Consider the following 16,894-nt stretch of genomic DNA (forward strand, 5'->3'; position numbering starts at 1 on the left):
TATTTGTACTTCAACTGCACTGATCAGAAAGACCTTACATGTAGGCTAGGATCAGGGCCGGCGCCAGACCCGGCCAGACTATCTGGCGCCCAAGGCAAGGTTAGATTCTGCCCCCCCCCCCCCGGAAGATATCAATTTCAAAATTTATAAACAATAATTTTTTTTAAAAATGCGCCCCCTGAAATCAGCACCCTAGGCGGCTGCCTAGTTTGCCTATATGGTAGCGCCGGCCCTGGCTAGGATGAACAATGCATGGAAAATCTATGTAGCCATGTATGTTAGTAAAGCATAAAATCTAGGTCACAGTGACCTTCTATGGTTGTTAAGAGTATTTTACCAATGATCAATTGTCCAGTTTTTGTAATAAGTGTGTAGTACTTATCAAGATGCATATTCTCATTAAGTTTTGCAATTCTAGGTAGGATAGAATACATGTTGCATGCAAAAAATCTCATGTGCTCATGAGCCAAATGCAAACCCTATAATAGGCCAGTAAAAGATGAAATAAAAGGTCACAGTGACTTATTTTGATCTAAAGGTGGGTTACTAATATACATACATACATACATACATACATATATATATGTCAATCAACTTGACAATTCTAGTATGAACAGTACCTGAGAAATGAACATCAAACACAAAATTAACCCATCAGTGAAGCAGAAAATATGGCCCATAATGACCTACTTTTGCAATGAAGTTATAAGATTCATCCCCTTACCAAGTTTCAAGATTCTGTATTGAACAGTATGTATACAGCATGCAAAAAATCTACGTGGTCATAGCCTAAATTCAAACCGAAACCAGTAAAATGTGCAATATCAGTGACTTTATCCTGTGGTATGAGTGTGGTAACAAATATGCATATGATCATCTTATTTAATGATAACAATATAAACAGTGCCTGAGAAATAAATTTAAACCAAATTTTAGGGAAAGCCAGTGGCGCATGAAATATGAGTCCCAGTGACCTACATTTGTGATGAGGGTTAAGTAATAATCAAGACAAATCCTACTTCATGATTCGAGGTATATAATTATGTCTACAGGGTGTATAAAACATTTGTATTTTTCATCTATCATCACTGTGTTTTTTCATCTAGAAATGCATTCAGATTTTGATCTTGCTCCTTTGGAAAAGAACATTCATATCTGTCTACAAAAAAAGTAAGCTGCAATGAAAGAAGCATATCATTAAAAAGCATTGAATTTACAATTAATTAAAATGTTATATTTGTTATAAGTGTAAATATACTGACTATTTTTCATTCAAATTTATTTCTTATTTTGTTTTGTTCAAATAAAGACTGTACAGATGCAAACACAGGTGGGTGTTGATGTCATCATATCAATGGCTGTTTTTTTTTGTCACCCTCAGTAAAAAGAATGTCATAGCTTGTAAGAGATGAATAATTGTAACCTTGGAATCTGAGCCTGGATCATCATGCAAAGAATTCTTGACTCAAAATTTTGTGGTTCTTTTGAAAGTAATCAATTTTCATATAAATTAATTGCATTGCATTTCATTCCATTTTTGTTTATTATTCACCATTCTTCATTTTGCATTTGCTGTTTTCTTCAAAATCTATTCATCATTTTGTTTTTAATTGCTTTCTGTACTTCATTTCATATGCATTTATTCTGCATTCTGTTTTGAATTTACTGGTAAAACTATAAATAAACAATCTAAGTTCCTCCATCCCCATGTCAGTAGGTAGATGTTACGAAACCCATTTCAAACAGGTGCCTTGGACCTAGGAAGAAAAAAATGGTTGTGATGCAATAAGGCTGTACAAATATTGTTTTACATGTGCAGGCACTAATGCCAACAAGGAACAACAACTCTGTATTACTTTGTAGAGGTGAGTTGAAAAGTTTGGAATTTATGTCAATAGCACAAGGAGAGAAACCCAAGATGTTGAGCAGTGGTTCCCAAATTTTTTTGGGCCACCACTCCCTTGGTTATCCTCAGCGCCTCCTTACCTTACCCCATAAAAAGCATTAGTCAGCATTAGCGCCCCCCCCCCCCCCGGTAATCCCACCACCCACTTTGGGAACCACTGATGTAGAGGTTATCTAATTAAATTTGTAAGAGTTACTGTTAGGACTGACTTAATGAGCTACTGATTTTATCATAGGAATTTTTTACTATTACAAGTAATATTCGATGTCTTTTTTTCTTCAGCTGATGAAAATAGAGTTTAACCTAAACATTTAAATTATATTAGAAGCATCTCACGATTGGAACAAGTTTCTCCTTAGTATCTGACTCCCTTGAGCTACTGCGTCGAGGGCTGTCTGAAATCGGAGATAGCTTTGGCATTTCACTGCTACTGTGTCGCTGCTTCTTTCCCTGATCATGGTCCAACTGCTGTGGCTGTGCAATGCTGTCGTGTGGCTTGGAAGACTGATATGCTAGTGTCATCACCATGGTGACAGGTGGGGTTGCTGGGAAGGTGAAGGGGTTAGGTGGATGTGGGGGTGTCACCCTTTGCATGCTATGTGATGCTGGGACCGTCCAGTGTTTGAAAGTGCCTTGAGGCACGCTGGAAGATGAAGATGCATTTGTAGAAGCAGATGACATAATTGAAGATGGATAACTAGCAACAGTTTTCACCTCTGTAGTTGACTGTTTCTCTACATTGGTTGTTGTAATTGTTGTTGGCAGGCGAAGTAGACTAACAACTGGTTGTTTGATTTCCCCCACATTAGAACGTATAACAACTTTCATGGGAGCAGGATTGGAACTAGGAACTGCTTTAACAGCATTAAGAAGAGGCTGAGGTGATGGAGTTTTTCTCTCATCCTTAATCATTTGATGTTGACTAGGATGTCTTTGCACCGATGATTGTGGTTGAGAAACACCAACCTCCTGTTTGACAGCCTGGTGCTGCTGCTGCTGCTGTTGCATCAGATGCTGTTGCTGCTGTTGCCTGGATGTGATGAATTGAAATGGATGTTGAGCATCGGAATCCTCAGAATCCATGGGCGTGATTGGGGACAAGCCACTTTGCATTAGGGAGGACTGAACCTGCTGCTGAGATCGCTGAATGTTTTGCAGGAGATCTCTATATGGTGCCTCACTCTCAGATGATCTGCCCTAGTAACAGAAAAAATACTTATCAATACCAAAATATTTACTTCATCCAAGATAAATTTTCTGTAGTACACTATGAACAATGTCTTGCTGTCCCTGAAACTATCTTTAACTCTTGTAAATTACATATTATAGACCACTCAACACATTCCCTGAGAATATTAAACAGTTATGTCTCTTTGTGATATGAGGGAGGTCACCAGAATAATAGATAAAAGTTTTGAAGCAATTTCAGTCAAGAAAACATGGTAAATAAGCAGAATATTACACACCTTTAGTAAAAATGTTTATTCACTGTAAAATGGGTCAGTTGGTTGGTTGGTTGGTTGATTGGTTCATGTGGTGTTTTACATCACTGTAGCACAAGTTGGTTATTTTGTGCTTTGGCTAATGCACAATGGGACCAGATTTTGAAATATTTTGTGTATTATTATTTCTGACCATTCAGACTGAGGTCAACATGACAATGGTTCTAAAGTCTGCCAAATGTTCAAGACAATCATGGAAAGTTCAAGACATTTTTGTGAATAGGAGCAAACAGCAGTTAGAGTCATAAACAAAAATCTGAAATTTCACAATAGCTTATTTCAGTTTTAAGCTGCAGTTGAAAATACGCCCGAGGACATCAATAGAATACATTTTTGTGTGATTTGTTAATTGATAGTTAAACAGTAAAAATTCAACAACTGCAGCAAAACTTTTAACATTTAATCATCAATGAATTGCCAACAGAGGTTTCGGTGGGGTGTTTCTAGGTAATTCAAGATCATTATATGAACGATATTTCTTTCTCTCAAAAGGCTATATAATTCTACAAATTCTGTTTAATACTAACTTGTCACTATTTACAAACTGAATAGGACACGTGTTGTTGTTCATATTCATTATTCAGCAAATTGTAAGGACAGTGTTGTTTATACAGGTATAGGCAGACTTACATGAAATTTGAGTTAACACAATTTCACATAAGTTTTCAAACCTTAATTTGTGAATTCTAGAAACATGAAATTATTTGTTTAAAACAAACAGATTTGGATTCATAAATGGCTAAAAATATTACATATTTTTCAGTGAATATTGTAGGCAATGAAACCAACATTTTGAGTAACAGGATTCTAAGTATTGTGACCAGTCTTTGGAATGAAACTATCATGTACATCAGAGGTCAGCTATATGCACTTTACAATAGTGGTATCTTTATCACTTGGTTCTGATTTTTGTAAGGCTTCTATATAAATACTTTCTCACATGATAAAATGAAGCTTTTATCATTATCTGTTATAAGTTATCAGGACTCTGAAAATTCTGCTGAACAAAGTAAAATATTCTACCTGCAAGTGAGTACATATGTGAGATATCAAGGCTGTTTTTCTTACTTTATTCAACCATGTATATACAACAAGGAACAAAATTATTTTCTAGTACAGAATGTAATTTTGCACTACACACTAAGTGCTGGTTGTAAAACATACTAGAATAGTTTAGCTGTTGACATCATTCACTGAATCCCAAACAAGTTCATATAACTGATCTTCGATGTTAACCGAGCTCCGATCTTTTCATGAACACTGAATTCAAAATATGAAAAAGTTGTACAAAGAAATGAGACTCTTAATATTGGTCAATCTGTCATGTTCCATAGTGAAAAATCAGTTTCAAATCTAAAATATTTGTGATTGTCTAAAGACTGATACATGTACCCATTTGAAATACTGCATATTTATAATTTATCTCATGGATTTGAATACACACCCTAGAGGTGCACAATATTACCAGAATACCAGTTTACTGTAGTATTTTTCCCCCGGTGGTATGTACCACAGTACTTTTTCATTGTACCAATACTTTGGCAGCTCCCACCAGTAAGAAATATTCCCAAGTAATCTCGCTAGGAATATGGTGATACAGTGGTAACATAACATGTTCATTCCATGTGACAAGACAATTTATAAAAAATGATTTTTTTTACCAGACAAGTGTAATTTGTCACAAGTTAATTTTGAATATTACAAATAAAATCATGTTTATGATCCTTTAATCACATGTCTGAAATGTGTCATATATGCAGATATGGTGTACAAATGGAATCTTGTATGGGATGTTGTGAAAGACATTTGGGACAAATCTAAAGTTTTGGAAATCTTTTTGGAAAAATTCCTTTTTAAGCTATGTACTTGTACATGTTCATGTGTGAAGCCCTTGTAATCCATTGTAAGACTGCAGATCCTCCAAAGATTTTCAGGACAGCAATTGTTTTTTATTTGAATTTTACATAATTTCTCAAAATATTTTCTTGTTTGTTGAACATGTTTTATGGTTACTGGACCTCTCGGCAAACATTTTGCCTCGGTGTTGGCATGCCACTCAAAGTTTCCCTGCCTATCATCTCAATAATATAGTTAGTAAATTGAAAGCTTCAGTGTCATCACCTCCTATTTTTATCAACAAACTCTAAAGTGTCTGGACATCGTCTTTTACAGGGTGTCAGCTATGTTAGCTTAATCATCCCATTTTAGTGACAGTTTTTAGATGACAACTTACACAACAATTAACGAAGACACATCCGAGCAAGACAATTTTCCAGCAAATGTATCAGGGCCTTTCCTGAACGTTAAATGGTTGGTCACTTACATAATTGTGGCATACTGTGGCATGTATCACAATGTGTTCAGAAATAACATGGTATACGATGACCCAGCTCTGCTATACACCATTGAGAGTAATGCACTGTTAGCCCAAATGACCTACAGCCTATTACAAAGGGATGCAACTCCCTGATGATGTTACTTTGAAAATGTGTTAACTGTAGTCTGCCAGGTTTTGTTTGCCTTAAAAATATATTTAAACAACAACCTAATATGTGTGTGTGTGTGTGAGTGTGATTTGGGTTTTTAATATACCTTTAACGATTTTTCCAGTCATATCGCTATGATGTCTGCAGTGTGACAGTTTATAGTGATGTCTGGCACTGGGACATAATGCTGTAAACATCTATCATCATGTCCCACCCAGTCACATTATCCTGACACCAGGTCCTAACACTAACCTCTTAATGCTTAACGCCTTGTGAGGCAGCTGTTAATACCATTTTTATAAGTCTTTGGTATGACTCGGCTGGACAACCTAATGTTGAACTCTATGCTAACAGTGACTTTGAACAACATCAAATTTGATGTTACATATATTATGCCAACAATAAGTCTTTTCAATGATACACGTTTTACCAATGACACCGTATATACTCACTTATAAGAGGAGCCCAACTGCAAACTGCACAGACCCCGATCTGCCACTATGTAATGCACTGGCAGGTCTGGGTCAGGTGCATTATCTTGAAGAAAATGTTTGTCTAATGAAAGAAATTAAGATGTTTAAACTCTCCAACTGTGAATGCTTAATACAAACATATCAGTAGCCTGTCACAGTTGCACATTGTCGTCAGCATGCTAAGATTTAAAATAGTCAGTCTTAAAAAAAGAGTTCTTTGAAGGGACTTGTGCTCCACTGGCCCAAAAGAAAAACCAGGAATTCATATATTTTATCCCTACCACAAAATGATAAAAGTATTGTGAATACATGCCAATTAATTACTTGTCACCAGATGCTGTCAGAAATAAATAAACCAATTAATTATACCAAGCCTTAATGGCACTATCAACAGTAAACATAAATAAGAAACTCAACTTTTTTAAATAGTAGAGAAATCTGGCTCCCAACTTTTCATTTCAAGAATAGATCCAGCATCTATTTTGAGTCTGATTATCAATGGGATATTTGATTATGCATAAGAGACATAAATTAGCTTTTTTAAGTTGTAGAGGAATATGGCTCCCAACTTTTCACTTCTAAACAGATCCCACATCTGTCGACAATTTTCATTATGATTATTTGATAGTGCAGAGGAGAGGTCAAAAGTGAAAATGGACATAAATGCCATAGAAGGTAAGAGCTGGATTCTTTATGTCATATGCTGTCAGATCTTACCACCAGAATTAACTTGTAGAGTAATATATCAAATTAAAACAAAAATCTCTCAGTAAAAGAAGGTAACATAATGGTAAGTTTGCAAAAGCTTGATCCTCCTAGTTACATATACCCGTGTTAAGAAAAGCAAGTTTATAACATTGCAATAATGTCAGAACACTTAAATCTGTCAGAGGCATAGCCACCATAGGCATATGCATAGACACGCGCGAATAAGGTCAAGTCCAGAACATAACCATAATTCAAATCTCAATTGAAAGTAGCTTTCAAATGGGTTGTTATGGCAGCCGTACTTGATTTCAGATCTGCATCCTGTTCATTTAGATCCAACTAGGCATGGTAAAAATCTTCATGTTGATATGACAACCCAAGTTGACAGTGCCATCCATTCAGTAAATTACTATATCAATTTTCCAGTGTGCGCCTATGGAAGCCATATTGGATGTATGAATGGCATCATTTTCATTTAGGACAAGCTGGATTCACTGCCATGACAGCAATATTATATGCCAGTCAGCATTATTCTGATAATGTACCAACCAGACATCATATGAACTCTTTCGGTAGAAACAAAATGTCAATATGGCTATCTATATTGGAAGAGTAGTAATAGCAAGATTTTTACAATGGCCTCTGTGGAGGTCAGATTGGCACCATTTTAATTTAGGGCAAGCTAGACATCATAAAAACTCCATGCTTATGTGACTTGGTTTTTATGAGGAGTGGTAATAAGATTTTTCAAGATGGCTGCCACAGTGTCCATATTGGTCATGAGATTGGTACCATCTACACTGATTTGACATTTTAGTTGAAGTCTTCCAGTGAAAACCCAATGCTGATATGACTTTGAGTTCATGTGGAGTACTGATAACATGATCTTCATGATGGATCCCATGGTGGCGATACTTGATATCCAATTGGTACCATTTTCATTTAAGCACAACTAAGCAGCATAAAAAGTCTTTATGTGAAATTTGCATGTAGGTCAAATGTTCCATTTATAAAGAGTAATGATAACAAGATTTTCAACATGGCTGCCATATCTGTCATAAAATCAGCACCATTTTTACAGACTACACATAATAAGAAGTCTTTCAGTGAAAACCCATGCTGGTATGGCTCTGCATTTATGAGTAGTGATAACAATCTGGCTGCCATGGTAGCCACACTGAATGTCCAATCAGCACTATTTTAAATCAGAACCAACTAGACTTCATAATAATTCTTTTACTGAAACCCTATGTTGATATGACCATTTATTCTTGAGGAGTACCGTTATCAAGATGGCTGATGTGTTGACCATATTGGATGTTCCGATGGCTCCATTTCATTTAGACCCAACTTGACACCAGAACTTTTGTAGTGAAAACCCCCTTGTCAATAAGACTTTCCATTCAAAACTATTGACAATAATAAGAATTCTTCTTTGTGTTTGTCTTCAATTGTATTGTTCAAGCCTGGGAAAACAATAAACCACCAAAACCTATTCAGTCAACCTGCATACACACCAATGTACCAAACAATTTCATGGTTGAAATAGGTTTATAAGAAAAATCCATAAATTAATTACTTACCTCATAAGTAACTGCAAATTATTAACAATAATTCAACAGCAAACAGTTACTTAAACTATACAGTATTGCTTTTTTAACAATTATGCACAGGTGTCTTGGCCATATTGTCAACCAATCCCAGTGGTGCAAGTAGATTTTTTAAATCTCTTACAGGTATGGTACCAACCCACCGATCCTGTCTTTCCAGAATTTTGGTATGGCCATAATGGCAGTAACTGTCTTATGGGTACAGGGTACCTGACTACCAGCTTACATGCACCAATGGCCAATCCTTTCATGATGTCAGTAACTGTCTTATGGGTACAGGGTACCTGACTGTACCAGCTTACATGCACCAATGGCCAATCCTTTCATGATCAGCTGCTTAAAATCAATCAGTTCTTTGGTAAACAATAAATTCTATCCCCAATGTATATTCTTAATGAGTGTAATGAACTATTTTGTGTATCAATATATTATAGAGGTCCAGAAAATATTTGACTATTGTTGCAAAATAACCAGAATTACTTTTGATCACTACTACATTCAAATGCCCCCTCACCTCATCTTACCTCTGAAAGTTAGTTCCAGAAATATAAATATATCGCTTCATTATATCTCACAAAAGTTTTAAAGTTATCATATGACTCAGTTCTGACCATCCTTTATAATTCCTAAATCATAACTTCTTATCATATTGGCTTAAAATTACTCCTGATCTATACCGGGCAGTTACCATTGTAATGCTTGACCGTTACATGTATTACTACTGTAGATGGAGATTAGCACAGAACCATTTAAGATTATGGGGTGGAGGGATTCTTTTGTTAAAACTGATCATGTCACTTTGTTGTGCAGTAGTGCAAATTCATACTATCAACATATAGGGCTTATATAAATTATTCTTGCTTGTCTTTTAGACTGTTTTTCAAACACTGATCATTACCCATGAAATCAAATGGTTACTTCCAGACTTGGATGAGGCTAAGTTTTGAGGCCACATTGAACTACACAGTAGGCAGTTTCACACCTGTTGCTGTGCTCATCTCAAGTACATCAAAAGGCCAAATACCCCTGAATGAATTTAAATTAATTTACTTTTATTATCCTAAATACAAGTTTCTTATTAGAAACTCCCTAATTCTGATTTGAGCATTTTATTGTCAGTCAAAAATCTGCCTAGTTGAACATGTCCTTCATGAATATTTCGAAAACTACACCATAAAGTGTTTCATAAGTTGAGTACAAGATAATGTTAAATGTGGAATTAACACAGACACTGCTTCAAGGATTTCATATTTAATATGCATCTATGTAAGATGGTAACTAAAGTAATTTTCTCTCATCCCCTTCTCATACAGCCAAAAGTTGTTCGAGTGTCCACCTCAGGTGTGAGAGGTCATGGGTTCAAACAACTGGTGAGTCATAACAAAGAAAATCGTACTAGCAGCTGCCATGCTTGGCACTCAGCATTAAGAGGTTAGTTTAAAACTGGTTGGTCTGGTGTCAGGATAATGTGACTTTGTGGGATATGATGCCACATGTCTGCGGCATGATGCCCCAGTGCAAGATATCACTATAAATGCCACACTGAATACACTGCAGTAATATAACTGAAAAATTGCAAAAGGTATGTTAAAAATCCAAATCAAACACACTTGTCTTGATACATCATGAAACATTTCATTACGGGAGCTGTGGTAGCTTATTTGGCACAGCATCAGTTTTATAATCGAATGGTCATGGGTTTGACACCTGCCCTGGCCAACCCAGGTCAGCTGCCTCAGTTTGCCATTGGAAAAGGAACGTAGCTCCCATTACCTTAGAACGACAAATGTGCTGTTAAAAGTAACAAAAACAGACATTTCATGACAAAATATGAAGAGAGTTTTTGGATCCCAATCAACATATTATAACGGAGTATCACCGTATGTCCTGCCAATGCTTCATGAATGATTTTAACATCAAATCTCCACATGGCTGATGATGCCATGAAAATCAAAATATGGCTCGGATGGTTCAAGTGATAAGAATACAACTACAGATAAAATAATTTTTGGAACAAAATATATGTTAATAGATCTCCAATCATTGCAAGAAAATAACTGTTTTAAAAACTAATATACAAAATGCAAAGATGCATCCAACTATAAACAACACATACCCTGATCTGCTATCATATACTACACCTGCAGATCAAGGTTTATGTTGTATGTTCTACTGCTCAGTTTTCACAAACTGCAATGACCCTGATCTGCTATCTCATTATACACTGGTAAATCTGGGTTTTGGATGTCTGTTCTACTGATTAGTCCAAACCATCTAGATGGATCCTGATCTGCCATTGCATGTACAGGCAGATCTGGGACTAGCTTGATCCACTGATTAATCTTAACAACCTACATATACCCTGATCTACTATTGCAAAATGTTCCAGCAGATCTACGTCTTGGTTGTGTTTTACTGATCTGTCCTCAAAACATGCACAGACCATGTTCTGCCATCACATAATGATAATGCTCAAGTAGATCTTGGTTCTTTGTTTTAGTGATTAATCAAACAAACTTAACAGACCTTGATCTGCTATCATATAATGTGCCAGTAGACCCAGGTCCTGGTTATTTGTTCTGCTGATTATTCCCAGCAAACTGCACAGATCTGTTTGCACAGTATGCAAGGACTGATTCAGTTCAATGTTCTTTATTATAATTAGTCCAAACAAACTGCTTCTACCAGCACAGTATGTGATGAGAGATTCCGGTTTATACTGTTTGCAGTCAGAAGTGAATTATATGCCAGCATATAAGGTAACAGTGTCTGTGACCACCCAAGACTCACCCGATTTGGTCCTTCACCTTTCCCTCCCTGGTTCAGACCAGCAGGCAGGTGTATGCTGTGGAGGATCTGATACTTGTCTGGTACTGAATGACCTCTCATCTGAGAAGGCAGACTCAAGTTGACTGGCTGAGTATGGACTTCTCTGACTGATGTTGCTGGACTGTTGTGCAGGCTGGTTGCTGGTTTTGCCTCTGAGCTATTGGAAATGTGGGCAGGAGAGGGAGAACGAATATGAGCAGGTGAGGGAGTCCTTCTTATTGTTGACACCTTTGGATTAACTGGAGATAATCTCTGCTCACTGGTGTGCATATGAGCAGGCTGAGGTTGGGTTGAGACCACAATAGCCTGACTGGGTCGTGTGTGTTGAATAGTTGACGGAGGCAATCTGGAAGAGTCTATGTGCTGACTGGACTGGGAAACTATTCTATTTGGAATTACAAGTCTATTTAGGATCTGACTGTTCCCAGGCACTGAGCTGACATGTACTAAACCTTGGGGTCTTTGGATCACCTGTGGCATTTCTACAGTTGTCCTCACAATGGTCTGTGATGCAGGAACCACACCACCTGGCCGTGGGGTGACATGACTTGGAAAAAAAGCTTTCTGCTGCTGTGGTAGTGGCAGCTGCTGTTGTTGATGCTGTTGTTGATGCTGTTGTTGATGCTGTAATTGTTGCTGTTGCTGCTGGGGTGAAGATGTCACCCTTGTTGGTACAACTGTGCTTGGAACTGATGACACCATCCCCTGCTGTGGTGGAGACTGGGTCTGATATATTAGTCGTGATGGGGACAAACTTTTCTTTATTGGTACAGTGATAGGGGTCCTTGTGAGTGGCTGACCTTCCACACTGGCTGGAGAAGACTGCAGATCTCTGCTTGGTGATGGGGTTGACCGTGAAAGCATTGACTGTGGAGAATTTCCAAGTTGGGGTCCCACTTTCTCCTGGCTGAGTCTCTGTGTGTGTACTGTTTGAAGTATTGCTCCCCTTTGGGGCGTGGCCCCAAGCTGTGCTGCATTTGAGGCTTGACCAACCTGCACATGCATCTGACCGCTGGCTCCCAGGGTTTGACTCAAGATTCCTTGCTCTGGTCTGGGCCCACGCAGAATTCGGGAGAGTATGCCAGTGGACGATGAGGAGGATGAAGAACCCTGTGATGACTGCACACTGGTCAATATCATAGGTCTTGGCCCCTGGTTAGGCTGGGGAAGGTGATGGATTAGAGTGGAAGCCTGGGACTTGGGAAATTGGGAGGAAGATTTACTGGCCTCTGCTTTGGCTGCTGCCGCTGCTGCTTCTACTTCTTTCTGTATCTGTAACACAGTCTTTGGCCTACCTCTGGGCTTTTTGCTTGCCTCTTTGTCTGAATCTTGTTAAAGAAAAGAAAACAGTTGCAAGCAGAGATTTATTTGATTGAATTTAAAGTCCTATAATTCTGACAAATCTCAAAATAAAATGCTGACTATACATTTCTTACAATGATTAACCAAGGTCATCAATTTTCTTTGCCAAGCAATTTTAGACTTATATAGAATTAAGTGTTGAGATGAGCATGCTCATTTGACAAAATATCAGTTTTAATGGTGGTAATTGCATAAATTATTAACTAAAATTACTGCGAGGTTCATCCTTGCTTCTTCAGATGTTTGTTTTCCGTTTTCAACCTCTGAGCATTGGGTCACTATAATCTATTTTTTTTAATAGGGCCATAATTCAAAGCAAATATTATCCTTGTCAAATAGCATGCTGAGCTTATGCACTATAGATCTGAAAATATGAAAGCAAAATAAATCCTTGTCAACCCTGTACAAAACAAAATCAGTTATAATTAGGATGTCACTTTACTCATATAGCAGCAGTATTGTGGTTCATGAATATCATTTGCAAGGAAAAAGTGGCTAATATCAATCGAAGTATCATTCAGAGTATCTGATGTAAGTAGAAGTACATACAAATTAGATCAAAAGATTTCTATTGAAAATATTCTTACGGTTATTCATATATGTTTCTTTTGAATATGTAGATAAAATATTTATAACAATCAGAATTTATAAATACAGACAATACAATATATACATATAAAAACACTGATATACAGATAACACTGCTATGAAGAGTCATATGTGATCATGCTTATATGTATGTTGACCTTAAATGAACCTAAAAAAAAATGAATAAAGACCTATCACCCAATCCCAGGAAAATGGTCCAAGTTCTGAAATAAATTTATTAAATTTTAATGTTTTTCAACATGGAAACGTTTTGAAGTTTTCTGAGAAATAAACATTTTCAGCCTTTAAATTTGAAAAAGGAACCACAAATGTCAGTAGAAAAGATTTATCGTAACAACACACACATTGCTCATTGTTTGGTTACTGATGTTATCCATTACGAAAGTAAGTTGTATGTCTTTATTATACTGTATCAGCAGTGTTTTTTATTTCTCCTTTAATCATTTTGAAGAAAATTCATAATGCACTGATCATTTTAGCCTTCTGATATGGAAAACTATGAAAAATGACACTAATATGCCATTTTTATTTAAAAATTGCAGTATGGAATTAAGTATATTCTTAACTGAAATTGCATTACAAAGCTTATATTCTTAATTGTCACAGCTTAACACCAAGTAAATGAATATGTTTTGAGTGAAATTTGATCAAACTAATTTCAAAGAAGGCATGATTTTCATTTTAAGTATTTACATTCTAGTCCACAAACATATTCTGTGTTCTTAATTAGTTAGGGTAAAAATTGTATATAAGGTAAAGGTTATTCAGTATTAAATAGAAAACTAAAACAATAAATTCAAAAAGCAATTACAGTGAGTGCATTTGGCATTTATGAGATTCCAAGATTGTATTACACTGCAAAAACATCTAACAGACACATAATTAATGCAATTTAACTAAGCTTTTTTTAAAGATTAAGCACTTAAGTTGCTGATGCAAAAGGCAAAAAATGCAATATTTGCAACTTTTTAAAACCGCATATAAAAATATGAATAAAGTATACAATTTATTGTATTTATAAATATAAATAGTTATAAATAAGTACCATAACTTTCATTAGCAAGTTAATTTATGACAATGTATTCTGAGACTTTTTTTCTGTGCTAACAAAAACCATCAGGGACAGAATTAAACATTAGTTGGACCATTTATCATAGTCTGATAACATGAACAACTTAAGGATGTATAAAAAATATTGTAATATGGGATTTAAAAGCAGGCACAAAAATTGAGAACAGTATCAAAGAAGTATCTTCATCTTTTTCCATTAGGTCATGAGCAAGAAATTATCACTGACAAACGGTTGTTTTTTTTCTGTTTCAGGCTAATATGGTGCATACATACCACTTTTATGATCCATATTTGTCACCTTGGTTTTGTACTAGACAAGGATATCCAGACTGATTCCTGGAAAAAATAAATAATTATGCACAAAATACATCTATTCTTCAAATAACATTTAACAGAAAGAATTTCAAATCAAAAGAAAGACAATAATAAATTATAACTAACTGTCTGCTTGTTTATATTTAAATCTTTCGTTTAGTTTGAAAAGCTAGTAACTTTACAGTGTTAGGGAGCCCCTGACAACAGTCAGGTTAGAAATCATAAACTGATGAATTAAAAGACCAAGACTTTGCATATTTTTTTATATCTTTTATCCAAGTTGTTGCTTTTCGTTTTTAAAATGGTGGTGGGTTACAAACAAAGGGGAGGTTTACGAATTATAGTCCAAAAAACAGCACAAATAACAAATGGCATAATAATATTAGCAAAGTCCTTTCATTACATTCTTTTTCTTAAAATGATTTTTAAGCACTGACCTGCTTATTTTGTTTTCGCATTTTTTATATGTTCAGGTACGTATCTTAAAATAGTCCCTAAATCTCTGTATAAATTCTCATGTGCGTCTATGATACATGGAGTACAGCAGCACACGAGCTCCTATCGTTGCTTACAATTTACCAATCAGTTGTACATGTACCACAACTGTAATACTTACAATTTACCAATCAGTCGTACATGTACCACAACTGTAATTCTTACAATTTACCAATCAGTCGTACATGTACCATAACTGTAATTCTTACAATTTACCAATCAGTCGTACATGTACCATAACTGTAATTCTTACAATTTACCAATCAGTCGTACATGTACCATAACTGTAATTCTTACAATTTACCAATCAGTCGTACATGTACCATAACTGTAATTCTTACAATTTACCAATCAGTCGTACATGTACCATAACTGTAATTCTTACAGGTTCCGCAACATTTCGAGCACCTGCATGCAGTCGTAAATACCTTAATAAAAGCACAAAGCCTAGTGCATCATCTTTCTCGTTCCCTTTCTTAATACTTTTATGCACCTGATTATAATCGTGTGTGTTAGTTAAAAAGCAGGAAGATTAATCATCTCTGGGATTACACCATTCATCGTACGACATAGTTTGTCAACCATCTTAAAAATTAAAGTCAGTGAACGAAGTAAGTAGAATTCAATGTTGAAAATCGGCTGCGGTATAATAATGTACCGCGAAAAAAAAAAATCAAAACCAAAAAACCCACAAAAAGTTAAATAAAACAAAATACGACAAACAAACACGGGGGGGGGGGGTGAGGATCTACATCGTATCATCAATGATAATAAATAAAACAGACGTTAAGCCTAGATAAATATTACGTAAACTGAACCCAAATTAATTCTGAGTGAAGAGAGAATGTTGTTATGACATTTTCTCCATCGATATAGAAAATCGTATCGGAAGAAGGACGCTACTATACACTTAAAAGAAACTGTAAGCAGATTAGGTTAGCATGAATACTACATTTAAAGAAAACGTTGTTGCACAAATTCAGCCTAATGATACGTTAATTGTTCGGTTGTTGATAAGATCGGACAGTGGAACCATAGAGTTAAATATGTTGATATGTATATTTAATTATACTGCGTGCGTAACTTTTGATCATGATTGGAAGTTGTAAACAGAATGACTACATATCTAAGTAGGGCCATGATTGGAAGCTGTAAACATCATGTTTGAGTAGCAAGAGTTCGTAGTCGGGATTGTTTACTGTTAGACTAGTCTTTTCCGCTTGAAATCTTCACATTCTATCACAATCAAGGTCAAGTAAAAATGTGTATATAGGGATTTGATAAACGAATAATTCATTCTTATTGTAAGGCCGTTTGTATGAATCCATTTTGATTAAAATTTATAGTCGTGTTTATAATATAATTCGATAGGAATGATTTATTTAAAATATTCATTTGAATTACTAAAGGCCTCTTTCAGTGTAGGATTTATGCAGATTACTGTCGATTACTTTGAACTCACTCAAAGACATCCTGGATTACATCATTGATTATATTACATTGGGACATTCAAGACTAGAGGAATTAA

The 16,894-nt window shown here is 35.8% G+C and overlaps 1 protein-coding gene across 4 annotated transcripts in view; it reads right to left on the bottom strand.

Annotated features, from left to right (window-relative positions):
* Positions 1-15,998, bottom strand: part of LOC149776797 (uncharacterized) — a 64,986-nt gene extending 48,988 nt beyond the window's left edge. The window contains exons 1-4 of one of the 4 annotated variants that reach the window (XM_089941492.1): positions 15,795-15,998; positions 14,830-14,892; positions 11,476-12,842; positions 2,621-3,103 (exon numbers count right to left, since the gene is read on the bottom strand). In XM_089941492.1, the coding sequence (XP_089797618.1) occupies positions 2,621-3,103; positions 11,476-12,842; positions 14,830-14,845 (1,866 nt within the window). In that variant the 5' untranslated portion in view covers positions 14,846-14,892; positions 15,795-15,998. Of the gene's footprint in view, positions 1-2,242; positions 3,104-11,475; positions 12,843-14,829; positions 14,893-15,794 lie in introns of all 4 variants that reach the window. The other 3 variants (XM_089941491.1, XM_089941493.1, XM_089941490.1) reach the window with 3 other exon arrangements.
* Between the last annotated feature and the right edge of the window lie 896 nt (positions 15,999-16,894).

Source organism: Sinohyriopsis cumingii, chromosome 18 (assembly GCF_028554795.1).
Source record: "Sinohyriopsis cumingii isolate HCF-2022 chromosome 18, ASM2855479v2, whole genome shotgun sequence".
Taxonomy (NCBI): domain Eukaryota; kingdom Metazoa; phylum Mollusca; class Bivalvia; order Unionida; family Unionidae; genus Sinohyriopsis; species Sinohyriopsis cumingii.